Source organism: Alligator sinensis, unplaced genomic scaffold (assembly GCF_000455745.1).
Source record: "Alligator sinensis unplaced genomic scaffold, ASM45574v1 scaffold1207_1, whole genome shotgun sequence".
Lineage (NCBI taxonomy): Eukaryota > Metazoa > Chordata > Crocodylia > Alligatoridae > Alligator > Alligator sinensis.
The window spans coordinates 488637-503556 of NW_005842867.1; the positions used below are offsets into that span (position 1 = coordinate 488637).

General features: G+C 40.2%; 1 protein-coding gene across 1 annotated transcript in view; it reads right to left on the reverse strand.

Moving 5' to 3' along the window:
• Positions 1-5215: 5215 nt before the first annotated feature.
• Positions 5216-14920, reverse strand: part of URB1 (URB1 ribosome biogenesis 1 homolog (S. cerevisiae)) — a 76760-nt gene continuing 67055 nt past the window's right edge. Inside the window, exons 36-40 of the mRNA XM_025191883.1 lie at positions 12852-12961; positions 11374-11577; positions 10576-10817; positions 7511-8116; positions 5216-6730 (exon numbers count right to left, since the gene is read on the reverse strand). Coding sequence (XP_025047668.1) covers positions 6525-6730; positions 7511-8116; positions 10576-10817; positions 11374-11577; positions 12852-12961 — 1368 coding nt within the window. The 3' untranslated portion in view covers positions 5216-6524. The remainder of the gene's footprint in view (positions 6731-7510; positions 8117-10575; positions 10818-11373; positions 11578-12851; positions 12962-14920) is intronic.

Here is a 14920-nt window from a genome sequence, read left to right on the forward strand (position 1 = left end):
TTATCCTTGATGTTTTTGTTAGTGACAAATAAAGATCAATGCATCAGTTTTCTTATTTGGCCCTCAAGGCTCCTCATCGGCCCAGGAATTTGGGGGCAGAAGGTGGAATCTGTTACAGAATTTAGGGCTACAGGGCCTGTGGGGATGGCTTTCAGCAGCAGGGGAGTCAGTGACAACTGTGTAGATGATAGCACTGCTTGCTCTCCTGCTGCATCCAAGTCTGGATCCAGCCAAGGGCAGTGGAGAGTTTGACACCCCTGCCATACAGTTCAAGGGGATTTCTGAAATGTGTTATTGCTCTTCCTCTTGCTGGTCCTCTTTTATTAGGTAAAATGCAACACGATTCACAAAAATGGCTGTATTATAGTTTTTACAGGTTTTGGTATATATTATCAGAGTACATACAAAATAATAAAGCATCAGGTTTTAAAAGCTATATAGAAATTTCTTTTAGAACTTTTGTAAGATTTCTGAATGTTTGTCTATATCATGCACATCCACTGAAGATATTTGCCTTCTTTCCACATTCTGTTTAAAGCTGTTCATTGTGGTATTGAAATCAAGAGAGAGGAAATAAAATGTTTTAAAATCTACTTAAAAAGAACCCCAATATCACACAGAAGCCCAATCTACAAACACTTAAAGGTAGTATAAAACATACAAAAATGCAACCTCACCCCTCCCCTTTGAAAAACTAAACTGTGGGGAAGAATAACTGTTTGCCTTCTCATGACATTTCCAACCATAACCATTTATGGGTGTCTTGGAGTCACCAATCCCTCCAGTCAGTATCTTTCTCTAGATAACTAAACCTTTGCTCTATGATTTGCCAGGAGTCACAAGCTGTGGGAATAGTACTGCCACTAGACACTGCAAACTTCAGTACTGAGACCAAGAGCAGCCTATGAGGTTCTTTTGGAAGTCTCCCATCTAAATGCCTCCCAAAAAAGACAAAATCATCCTCCTAGAACCAGCTATCCAAGCAGCCCTGAATTGTTTATTTTGTTGAAGCTTTCAAGCAGGTCTTCCATGTAACTACAGTGCTCCAGCCCTGTGGTAGGACAGTCGGAAACCATTTTTGTGTCGGCAGGTTGGAATGACCTGGCTTGGGTCTGAGGTGAGCCAGCGCTAGGACCTAGCCACTGTCACTTCTTCCTGCTGCCTGGCTACGCATGGATGAAGCTCCTGGTGTTGTCGAACATTGCTGAAGCCCCGCCTTCCAGTTTGCAGACTGGATCCAATGGTCCCGATTAGATCCAGCCAGTTGCCACTCCTTGCTGTAGAACCACCATTTCCAGTCCTGAGAAACACCAATTGCTTTTTGGCATTACTCATACACAATGGAAACTTCCATGTACGTCCGAGACCTCTGCAAACCCATATAAAATTAGGGAGTCTTTTCAATGACTGCAATTATCCTCTTGTGAGCTTTGAAAAAGAGATCATTAAAGAGGCCTAGACTCTAGATAGCGAGCTACATGGACTGGCTGACCTCTGCACCCAGGCAGCATCCCAGTGGCTTCAATGGCAGATCATGCACAAGTTTCTCATTGCAGGACCAAGACCAAACCTTGTAACTTTTCTTTTTTTATTCTAAATGTTGCGGTTCCTTGGTTTGAAAATGAAGACTCATTTTCTTGGGCACATTTATTGCATTCACTTTTCCTATGGACTCTGCTGCTGCTATGTCTTTAAAAAAAAAAACTTTTTCTTAATAAACAAAATGTTGAATTAAATGCCCATCTAGTTTTTTTTAAAGCATGTTTACCATGTTGACAGTAATAAAAACAATCATTCTAGTTCAAAAGGTCATTGGAGCTTTTGAAGATCTCCTCTACCAATTCATCTGCATTTTTAAAAGAACCTAATTATCACATTAATGGAACAGATTGCAGCTCACTGAGGCAGTAAGAGACCAATCCTTATTTTTAAACATTCCCTAATGCAGATTTGCATACTCCCCACTGATCGACCCATGTCAATTGCATGCCTGTCCTATGACACACTCCAATAATTTTAACTTGTCATCTGCTTAAATTTGTTTTCTTCTTCTCTTTAATGCTATTGTAAACTCTTGCTTTTATAAAAGAGAAATAAGAGAAATGTATGCAAATACATTTCCCTGCTCCTGGAATGTTTCAATAACGAGCAGAGAGAAGTAGTTAGCCATGTTAATCTGAAGTTAGGCAGATGGCAGGGCAAGAGTTGCTCCTTATAGGCTAATTAGTTTATAATTAATATAATCTAAATTAGTTAGACTGCAAATTGCAACTCTGCCCTGCCTTCTGTTTCAGTAATGGTAAGGCTGGAAATTATAGCAAACAGTAAAAAACCGGGGGGGAAAAGTGCTGGATGGCTGGGCTTTTCTGAATACCTAACTTAATCAGCAAAACCAGAGTGTAAGGATGACACCTTGGGGGCTGATTTCGATGGAATTACTCTGGCCTTCCAATACTGTACAGATCAGTGTGTATTGCCAATAGCCTGTAAACATTACGCAGGAAAACAGGCTCCAAGACAAAGGGAAGGACAATAAAGTTTCAGAACTGGTCACTGTCACGACCCAGTGATTTTTTGTGCCTCGACACTATGGAATTTCCTGGCCACATGAGAGCTCCTTTGCACAGCAGAGTGTTCTGCTGCAATTAAGAGCCTGTGTGCAAGAGAGTTCCCGCCAATTTACAGTTTCCTTTGCAGGATGCATTTCTTCTTTGCAGCACAGAGATGCACGGTGCAAAGAGTTCCCGCTATTCGGATGCAAATTAGTGCCCCGCTATTGGCCAGTGCTAAATTATTCACACGTGGTGGCTAGTAATTGGCTCGCTGGCCGTTTAAAATTCCGCGCGACTTCTGCCCAAGTCGAAGAGCTTTGAGCACGCTGCAGAGTGCCTCTGAAGTTATCTGACTTGCAGCTGCCGATCGATAGACTGATCACCTATCGATCTTTCTTCCCGTCACCGAGCGCAACCCCGACGGACCCCTTTCCCCGCCAGCTTTGAATTGCAGACGGATTAACTGGCTTGGGCCCCGCCAGCTGGAACAACTCGTGTGGTTGTTCCGACGACCGGACCACCTGCGTCGTGATTGCAAGCGGCGTGAGTAAAGTTTTTTACAACCAATAAGTTGTGTCTGCCTCTCCATTCACCAGCCCGCCCTGACGTATGAGCATAACTCGAGTCGGCCCTGGCTGTCCGAGACAGTCACCTACTATTACTTTGAACCTCTATAGCACCTTTCAATCAAAGGGTTCAAACCAATGTACGTAACCAGCAAGTGTGATCAATCCGTTTTATCAGTGTGTACGGCTACTCCTTAATGCGTGTGTCACTGTAGTATGCCCACATGAAACTCATTTCATAGATTTCATAGACATCAGGGCTGGAAGGGACCTCGGAAGATCATCGAGTCCAGCCCCCCGCCCAAAGGGCAGGAAGTCAGCTGGGGTCATAGGATCCCAGCAAGATAAGCATCCAGTTTCATCTTGAAGGTGTTCAATGAAGGCGCTTGAACAACCTCCGGTGGCAGGCTGTTCCAGACCTTGGGGGCTCGGACAGTAAAGAAATTCTTCCTTATGTCCAGCCTGAAACGATCTTGAAGTAGTTTGTGACCATTCGACCTCGTCATCCCTTGGGGCGCTCTGGTGAACAAACGTTCCCCCAGATGCTGGTGGTCACCCCTGATAAACTTGTAGGTGGCCATCAGATCACCCCTGAGCCTGCGCTTTTCCAGGCTAAAGAGCCCCAGGGCTCTCAGCCTGTCATCGTAGGGTCTGCTTCCCTGACCTCTGATCATGCGCGTGGCTTTTCTCCGGACTCTCTCAAGCTTCTCCACATCCTTTTTGAATTGTGGAGCCCAAAACTGGACACAGTATTCCAGCTGCGGCCTCACTAAGGCCGAGTACAGGGGGAGAATGACATCCCGGGATTTGCTTGAGAAGAATGACGTCCCGGGATTTGCTTGAGAAGAATGACGTCCCGGGATTTGCTTGAGAGCAGTGCTGACAATATTCCTCAAGACTGATTCTTCTAGGCTGGTAGCCCTTCCAGTTTAAGATTATAACTAGGGACCTACCAAATTCGGATCAGCTGCCCCAAATTTTGTGGTCCAAGTGCAGTGCCATTTTTGTAGTGGAGTGCAGCAGGTCCCCCACACCACAGATTAGTTGAGGAGCCCCAGAAGATCTCTCCAGGGAGGGGTGGGATTTCTGGGGCCCCTCAGCCAGAGGTGTGAGGGAGCCACTGCACTTCACCACGAAAATCTCTCCCCCATCACTTCAGGATGCCAGGGCTTTCCACTTTTTCAGTTTTTGAAGCTCTTCCCACCCCACCTTGCTGCTGATTTTGTGCTTTTTCACAATCCCCATATTTTTTCGTGGGGACCATCCTAATTCGCAGTGTCCATGAAAAATGTGAAATCGTAAATTCAGTAGGTCCCTCATTATAAGCCCACGTATACAATTGTTTCAAAACTGATCATTAAAACAAACCAGACTCCCTAGGTCTTTTTCTCCATCATGACTCCAGTTCAAATGCATCCATGTAGAAGCTTTGTTGTTGCCGTCACTTGAAACTACGTGGTAAGCTAAAAAAGGGAAGTCACTAAACAGGGACTGAAACACTCGAATGAAAAAGAGTGTTGTACTCTTCAACACTCCACATAATCCTTCAAAAATATACCTTTTTTGGTGCTGTCAATCACATCTTTTTCTACAACCAAGACTTTCCTAAATTCACCATTGTGTATAACAACCTTTTAAGACAGTTGAACCCTATTGCTTTCCCTTGTCATTAATATTTTCCTTTCCACTTGAATGATGGAGATGACAGCCTGCCTTTCTTCTTTATTCTGCCTTTGCATAAGCAGAAGCAACAGCAGGATGTTAGTGGCCTGTAAAGGCTGAGGAATTATATCTGCTCGTAATTTCTAGCCATGGCTAATGTTATGTCACACCACTCGGCTTTCAGATTCTAGCCTTGGGCAATAAGGTGGCAGTCAATTTTCTTTTTTTAAGAAAAAAGATGCACTGACCACTTTAAATTGACATATCAGGGAATATTCTAAGTGGTGTTAAGTCTTAGGTCTCAATCATATATCAAGCATGGCTTATTGATGGGTCCTTTGTTTAATCACATAATTTTAATTACAAACTTGTTCTGTAGTTTTTTAAATCATATTTCAAATAGACTGATTCAAATAAAATCTATGAAACTGCAAATAAAAACTATGAGTTTTATTCCAAAATATATTAACATAGACTGTAACACCATGTTTATAAACGTACTTCCAGTATGAAATCTGTACAAAGTGCCAATGCAGAGCACATATTTGAGAATAAATTTAAGAATCCTGGTTTAGATTGTAAAATTTCAAATACAGCACCTGCAAGGCTCTGCATCTGAAATGGTGTGTCAAACTGCCCTCTGATGTCTTGTTCAAGAAATATTTATTAGATTTCATGGAACATATACAATGAAAGACCTATGTAATCACACAGGGACAATTATTTTGCTCCTTCCTTAAGCCAGTTTAATATTTTTGGTCTTCAGCTGAAAAGGAGAGCATCCTCTTCAATTTCACATGTATGAACAGTACCAAACCATTGTAGTTTTACTGAGAAAGCAGGCAGAAGGGTCAGGTTATCAGAAAGGGTCACAGCTGTCAGAAAGACCATGATGCTAGTTACCTCCACACAAGAGATCCAAGTTCATTTTCCCTTTTACTCTGCTGTAGGAGTTGGATGTGATGGAAGGATACTCACCCCAGAGCAGGAAAAGCATAGGGTAGGGTACAGCACAGATAAGAACACAAGAAGTCATTGTTCACCTATTCCATTATGGGAGAAGATAGGCTTGCCATCTTTGTTACAGTAGCCAAGACTTGCGTTCTCTGGCAAACAACAAAACCAGAACTTTATACAGCTTTTAAAAAGTAATTTCATTTTCGAAAGATGCAGAATGTCACGGTTCCATAGTTTGTTGCACTTCCTTATGCTGGCTTGGGCTTTATATTCCATAAGGAGTAGCTGCCATTTGGAATGAATACTAAATCATAATGACTAATCATATAAACACTTATTCTTTGCGTTAACTTTGGATTCTGGCAAGAGACGGAAATTGCTTTTCACTCCTCAATTTGACACACCTGACGGACACACACAATTTGACGGACCTGAACTAGATGAGGGATTGAACTGGAGTTCTGAGGCACTACAGTAATCAGTCTTTCCTCCTCTCCCCCTCTATTTTAGAAAGTAAAATAATGTCTGTAATATAACCGACACAGAAGTTTCAGGGTCCCGCACTGTCCATATCTGAACAAATCCTGCTTGAATTTTTCAATGCAAGGTTCATTTTGCACAGAATTCTTTTAAGTCTCTTTCAGAACTTGTGCTTCATAGTCAACTTTTGTTTTTCACTGAAAAATAATTTAAATTTGTACATAGTGCATCTCCAAGAAGATTTCAGCGTTACCAGCAATGATGATGTAAGCATCTGACATTTAAGATTAAGAGTCATTACAGAGAATTAATGTCCCAGCACAGCTGAATTAAGTTCTTTGCAAAGTGACACAATGGATTCATCTGCTTTTTTGTGGTGTTTCCTGTCATCAGCATTTAATTTACCATCTGTACTACCGCAGATCAATTTGACATGGGTTATTAATGTATCTGGTTCCTCAGCTCCAAGCCAAATGTCCCCAATGTAAACAGAAGCCAGGAATACACAGACTCCTGCAGAAAACAGAAAAAAAGAAAAAGAATAAAAATAGATGTTCTTTTATTTCACAAAGCAATATGAAAAAATATGAAAACACTGATGTTGTTCCAAAACTGTATTTTAGAAACAAAAGCTTCCTGACATCCCAACTCTGCATCTCTAAAAAAGAATCCTCTTTTTAGTTAGCTTCTAAGCTTTTGCTAATATACAGCAAAACAGTCAGCACAGGAACAGGCATGTATAGTGCAACTTACACACAGCAACTTGTATTCTTTATCCAATCAAACTTAGCCCCATAAGAAGTTGTTTTTGTTTTGGGGGTTTTTGGGGTGTTTTTTTTGGGGGGGGGGGAAGGGGCCTGTTGTATCAAATATTCTTAGTAGAGCTCCAATTTGTGGCTGGATCAGGCCCCACATGCCCAATCTAGGGTCTGGGGCCATGCTATCCATCCTGTGGGACTCCCCATGGATCCAGAAATTTGGCAGCAGGGGAGCAGCAATTAGCTACTACCACTTTCCCACTGCCAAGTTTTCAGACCTTAAGAAGCCCCACAGGCTGAATGACATAACTCCATGGACTGGATCTGGCCTGGGGCCAGGGTCTAAGCACCCCTGGTATAGAACATACTTATTATAACAGTCAATGGGCTGATATTTTCTAGGGAATAGTTTATCTTTCTGAAGTGACAATGATCCAAAGGTCAAGCTTTGATGAATGAAATTTAACTGCATAACAGCCATTATGCATTATCCTCTGCCTCATTACCCAGTGTAAAAAAAAAAAAAAGACGTTACCTTTTTTGATCTCGTCCTCCTCATTCACTGCTCCTAGGCACAGCATTTTCACAGGCTCATGAAAACTGCTGTTTGTCAGGCCCTGAGCATCCAGAAGCTGAAGCATGATTGTGCTAAACAAACAAGACTCTTTAAGATGGGATGACATCCCTTCACTGGCTTCGCTGATTCTGCTGTAAAGCCTAAAGATATCACTACGCAGTGTGGCATCCCTAAGTATTTTCTTCACTACTACAGGGTGTGGCAAAATCCTGGTTTTTAGCCACTCGAGAATCAGAAACACATTTGGCTTCTTGAGGCTATGATCCACCATACACTTCACTAGCCATCTGGTTACTATATAAGCAATTTCATGTGTAAGGCTGGCAGTTTCATTCTCAGGAGCAGAAGACTCCAGGGGCTCCTCTGGAAGTTTAGCAGACTGGGTTGGAAGAACTGGCTCCCACTGGATTAATATGGAAGTCAAATGGTCTCTGCATTTCTCTAAGTTGGAGAATTTCCGCTCTGAGTCACTTTCTTCCTCTCTTTCTAATTCGTTCTTTTTCCGAAAACGGCAAGATGAAGACCGAAATGGAACTTGGGCTTTGTTCTTTTCTTTAATATTTTCTGTAAGGGAAAAAAAATGTCAAGTCCTCCAAATCTCTTTTGACACTATTAAGCAATGAAGCTGGGAGATGCCAACATGTGTTAATCATAGATCCAGGAAAGATGACAGAGTAAATGCACCTTGCTGAATGGAATCCTCTAACTTCAACAGATACAAAGCCTTCACAAAGCCCTGGACCAAAGCTAACTTCATCAGTGAAAATATGTTCTCCCTCTGGATTTCACTGGGCAGAGGAGCAGGCCCACAAAATGCAGCGTTACTGGTGATACTTTTCTGTGAGGTCACAAAACACTCTCACAGTTTAATGTTAGGGGTGTTGCCAGGACAGGGAAGCTTTGCAATACTGCCAAATAACCGATCTTAGTACATAAGCAAGGCAGTAAGAGGCATTCTATTTTTGATAAATCTTTGGAAAATCATCAGAAGTTTCAATCATGTTACACTTCTGCAAGTAGACTTGAACCCATTTCAGTTTCTGGAAAATTAAAAAAAAGGAAGTATAACAACAATTGCATGGGGTAGAAAAAAAAAAAAAAAAGAGAGAAATCCTCTTCTCTGAGTGCAAATTTTTGCGACTGTCACTTAATGCAATTTGCTAGGGAATAATCGCAGCTCTTTAATTACCAAAAAGGTAAATAGTAACATAGTAAAAAGTGGCACCACTGATTTACTACATTAAAATTGTTACGATATAGACAAACATTCAGAAATCTTACAAAAGTTCTAAAAGAAATCTCTATATAGCTTTTAAAACCTGATAATGCTTTATTATTTTGTATGTACTTTGATAATATATACCAAAACCTGTAAAAACTATAATACAGCCATTTTTGGTATATTCACTATTTTGCATGACTGTAACATTATCTTAATAAAAAAGGAAAATTTAACCCACTGCAAATTCTTTGTGTGTTAGTAACAATTCAGATAAATTAAAATGAAACAAAATCTGCAAAAGGTCTGAATTCGCTTTTCACTTTTTTGCTATTGATTGCTTTTTGTATCTTAAAGGGTGCCCCCCGCCCTCCCGTGCGGGTGAAGGCATGATGGAATCTAATGCATGGTTGTGGTATTGTGCATTAGGTCCCATCACACTATTGCCGGTGCAAGGGGAACCTGATTCTGGGCTCCTCCTGCACTGGCGAGAAGCTGGCTCCCGCAGCAGGGACTCCCACATGCCAGTTGAGGGGCTCCCAACCACAGAGGCAATCCCCCTGCTACAAGGGTGTGTGAAACCCCCTGTGCCAAGGGGACTGTGGCTGCCACAATTCCTAGGCCTCAGGGGGTTTTCGCTGGGCATGGTGCATCCCCGCGGCTGGGAGTCCTGTCAACTGACAGGACTCCCAGCAGCAGGGGAGACCCTGCTACGCATGCAAATTAAAGCTTGATAGCAACATCTATAAGGTTAGTACACACTTTCAAGGACCAACTTTATAGCTGGTTGGAGCTTTTTATTGTGTGAAAAGCTACTACGCATGTGTAGCTGGTCTCTAGGTAACTGCAAAATTAACTGGTTAATTGTGCAATACCTGTAATGTGTAGAGGAGGCATCAATGAATAAGAAATAAGACTAATATTTCATAATCAATGAAATAAAACTAATATTTCATTTCTGTCACCTAATTCCATTTCTAGAGTGCCATGAACTCCTAGAAAAATTCAAGGCTTTGGTGGCAGGAAATGTATATTTAGGTATTGTTCTCAGTCATGGAAGTGTGTGGGCTAGCTTTGTTTCTGATAAAGTATATTGTTATATTACATGCATTTTGGAAAATCTTTAACTGGTAGTGCATCTTAAAACATGAAGTGATAATAACTTTTTTAATAAATACAAAACCCAACTATTTGTAAATCTCTAAATACCCCACTTTAAAAACAAACAGAGGAAAAACTCCAGTTTTGGGATTTGTGTCTTTCTAATACCGTAAAGATAATTTAATAGTGACATTATTGATTCAGACCCAAGATGTCTGAAATAAATCTATCAAGTAGACGACTCATGAAATGGAACAACTTTCTTGACTGGCCTACTTTGCCAATCTGTTCAGGTTAGAATTTCATTAATCCAACTGACAGGGTCCACAATCCGATATTGCTGTAGCAAGCCTTATATTCAGTAATGGAGCATACAGCCAATAAACGGGCTGTCAATAAAGTTATCCATGCTATCTAGGACCATCACATTTAGTGCATTTAATGCCAACAAAATACTTTAAATGTTTATTTTTATTATGGCAAGTGGTTGGCAAAGCATCCTGATTAAAAATATGCATCTGTTTTCATTTGAAGAAATAAAATTTAATTGTTTAAAACCTGTTCAATACATCATTTATATTGGTTTATTTTAAAAGTTGATTCCTTTGGAAAGCTGGATTCCTGAAGTCTCCCCAAAGTCCTCCTTGTTTAAACAACTTATAAAACAATAAACAACTTATAAAACAAATTATTTAATACTTACTAAGCAACTCTTTGACTTGATGCTTTTGAATAACCATTTGCACATCATCTTGGAGCTGCAGGTTCTTTTCAATGATGCTCCACTTATGTAAGAGCATAAGGATATCTTTGTTTGAAAGGATGCTCTCATTCACAGTAAATCTGTTCATTTTTCTGAAGACCTCAATAATGGTAGCACGGTATCCAAGCACAGAGCTGAATGTACTGAAAAACTGAGTCAGATTGGCTAAATCTAAGTTGGTCCTATGTAGAAAAAGAAAAAAAGGAAGTTAAAAAAGAAATGTTTCTTAATGTTTATTACTTGAGAAAAAGAAAAGCCAAAAGGGTGGTTAACATTTTATTCAGTCTCTGAATTTTAAGTTTAGTGTCTCAGGAGGCAAGGGAGGCCTAATTTCAGCATCCTGGTGCTTCTCTCCATTAGTTGATGAAACAGGCAAAAAACCCCCACAAGACTTTCTGCTCTGAAGCTTTTAAAAAGCAAGTATAAAAGGAAGACAGCATGTGATGATATATGAAATGCTCTGGCGTTTTATCTAACAATGTTTATTTTGGATGACTCTTCAAAACTCAGCGTGAAGAGAAAAATAAAATGTATTCGTCACAATGGGGCAACAACACTCCATGACTAATATATTTAAAAGCCAAATCTCCCATTAGGGCTCATTTATCTGGGCTTAAAAGCTGAGAGGAAAGAGTTGAATTCATCAGACACAGAGTTTATGCTGGCCTTGGTATATTTCAGGTTGAACAGAAATGTAATCATCACGAAGACCTGCAAACTTGATTAGAAGGTGCTTACCGAATGTGTTTAACTAGCACGATCAGAACATACAGAAATTCATTTATAAGCTGAAGAGGAAGAAACTTTTGGATCTTCTGGGCCTGCAGCTCTTTTTCGTCTGGAGTTTCAGTTGACATCATCCTTCCTTTGTCTCCTAAATTTGTTACCCATAGTGTGTGGACTAAGGAGATGACACTGGTTAGCACCTTGTTTTCCAAAAACCTGAAAGATAGACAAACAGTTTCTGCCTTTATGGAAGGCAGAAACTGAGCTTGTCATGATACAACCAACCCATCCCCTACAGGAGCCATAGATGTTAACATTTGGGACTCTGAACCTGCAGTGAGATCCAGGCAAACAGGTCCTGGATTCACTGTGTTTTATGCAGCACAGGAATATACCCACGTGGTGCCAGGCTACCAGTCCTGCGTGACCAGGCTTCTCCCGTATATGGAGAGTGCCCAGAAGCTAGTGGATACCATCTAACATAAACCTGATCTCTATGGGAAACTGAGGGAGTATTCTGGTAAAGGCCCACACATGGAATTAGCAAACTCTTTACTCTTCTTTTATTAAACATGAATAACTAATTGAGAGAATTGCAAACAAGACAATGTTTGCAAGTATTACCACTACTTCTTTTAGACCAATTATTTTTTAAGATAAGAATTTCTCTTATAGTTTAGACTAAGGATTTTTGATGATGCTAAGGCTTACTTAATTATAACATTTGCCTAGTAGTATAGTACCAGTAGGCAAGAATAATTCATTATCCTAACAAAAAGAAAAATGATCACTCACCACATCTCACAAAAAAGAGGAAATGTTCTGCATAAATCTAATCACAAAATGAGTGCTGGGCACACCAAGCCAAATCTAGGCCTCCTCTTTCAAACTAGCAGAAAAAGAAGTGTGCTAAAGTTGTGCCTTAGTGAGCTCTTGAAAACCCTACAAAGTTTACATTGGGTAGTTTCACTCTAGAAGTACAGGCTGGGAATGTATTCAGTCTGGTTTAAGCATGATGATCCCAACTCCTACTGTGCATATAGTAGGTATAACCTGGGCAGAAGAGCATGTGCATTATGCGAGAGATACCACAGTCAGTTCAGGATACTGGATCAAATCAGAGTGACGCCAAGGTCCCTGCAGATTTGGGGGCCTAAGGCAAAATTTGAATTAAGTGTTTTAGAAATGAGAAGCTAGAGTACCAGCCTAATGTGATGTCATCATACTATCTCTGTAGGAAGCTTAATGCACAACCCATAAGTATTTTAACAATATTTGGAAACATTTTAGGGGTCAACAAGTTCTTTCACCAAGAGGACAACACTCATGCAAAACTGTTGTAAGCATTAATTGGAGATCTCTGGGTAAGTCACCCATAAACACAGTGATGGGTGAATAATACCTTAACATTATTTGCAATTGCACAAATACTCCTTTTTTATACATACTATAATTGCTTCTCATTAAACCAACATTCCTCTTTGACATACTTTTTCTCAAGGATACCCAATATCCAGGTGAGAAGGCTGTGGTCTCTTATCAGTTCATAGGCAGCTTTTGTGATATAAGCAGCATTCTGCAGTATCTCCAGAATGTGATTCTGAAAGAAAAAGACAAACCTTACTTTTCCCTAAATTAGAAAATAAACATAGTCTAGTTTGCTGTTATAACATTTAGGGATGATATAATTAGCAAGCTCCATGTTTCAAATTAGTTACTACATTTTCATTCAAATGGAAACATGATTCATAACAGAGATTCACAGCAGGAACAGGGAGAAATGTTCAAACTGCCCCATGCCTCTCTTCACCTGGGGCATCTTTACATGTGCTCCAGGATGGGGTTGAGGTGGCGCTTTAATAAGAGTTGGGGGTGGCACTTTAATTTAAGCACCCACGGCATCTTGTGTATTCAGCACCCTGAACTTCAAAATGGCAGTGGGGGCACTTTAACTAAAGCTCGTTCAACTCAATAATTGACTCTGCTCCAACAAGCTCTAATTACGTGTCAGAGCAGGCACCAGGCACATGTAGAGGTGCCCTGGATACCACTCAATGCATCTTCATTCTGATAATACACTGCACAGATACCGGCCCCAATCCACCAATGTACAGAAAAACATTCCTACCCCAAGGTACAAGAGTCAACGGCACTCTGTATTTTGCTGAAGACAGCTCTAGATAACAAATATGATAAAACTTGATGCACATGATTGAAAGTCAGGAGACTAAAGTTTGTTTGACTTTGCCACATACTCGCAGACAAGCTACTTAACTCCAGCATTTCCCTCAACTAAGAAATGTCTATAAAAATACTTGCCTCAGTCACACAGAAATTGTGAGGCACAATACTTTAAGTTTTGTAGTTTCATCACTGAAGGGTTATAGCAATAATAGTAAAAAAATAAAATAATTTCTATCAACTGTGATATTCCTCTACCAATTTTTGGATTACCGATTTGACTCAACTCTTTTGTGAGTTACTTTACCAAGAAAAACCAAACAAACAAACAGCTGAGGACTAGCAAACAGACAAGTATTCAAATACCTAACCATAAACAAATAAAAGTCAATACAAAAGTAAATAAAACTCTCTTAAATATAAAGAAAAATGGTTCCCGGGATTGAATCACAAAAGGTAAAAGTAGTAGGTAACAGTTGTAACAACACAATGCAATAGACAAATGGGTATGTGCTCTCTACATATAATTGTTATTGTTTTTATATGTATAAATTAGATTCATGGTTAAGAAGCAATGCCTGTGTGGGAAGATAAGGACATTTAAGGAAGGAATTAGACCAGTGATTCTCAACTTTCTTAGACTCAATGCACACTCAGTAGGCTCAAGGCACCCCTAGGAAAATGCCAGCTCTTAATTGTCCCTTGCTTTTTGACTACAAAAGAAAAAAATTAGAGCAATTCTTCTGTTGCAAAGAACTCAGACCACAAGAGGGCAGAATGGCTTTAATACTATTGTTGTTTTGCACCTCTAATAGTGATACCCTTGTGTTGTACTCCAGAGCACCCTGGTTGAAAATTATTGAATTAGACTGACCACACTACATTTTGAAACTGCTGACCTGGAGTATAAACTTGGTGCATTAGCTCAGTGTCAGCTGGTGTCTCTATATGTGCCCCAAGAATTATATGAGGGAAATTAAGGTACTTAAGAGTGTCTTCAGCGGTTGCTCTGCATCAGGGAGGAAGGGTACACTCAAAAGTCTACAGGATGGCAATTTTTGTTTCTAACAAGGTGACAAATTAGCTGCATTTCAGCTATAATTAATAAAAGCTTTGAGTATTAAGACATTGAACTTATTTTCATTGCTGCTTAGGGTATGGCAAAACTGGCACACTGCTTTGTGAATCAACCCAAAAATTACAATTTTGAACATAAGCTTCTGTTTGTATATGGGCCTAGAGAGCTATACTGTCACAGCTGGTAAAAAATGATGTAGCTCCATTAAGTCAGTGTACCTGCATTGTCTTCCACTAAATGCAAGTATAGATTTTTTTTCCCATACAGTTGAATGAGGGCAGATTTTAGAGAAGTAGGGAA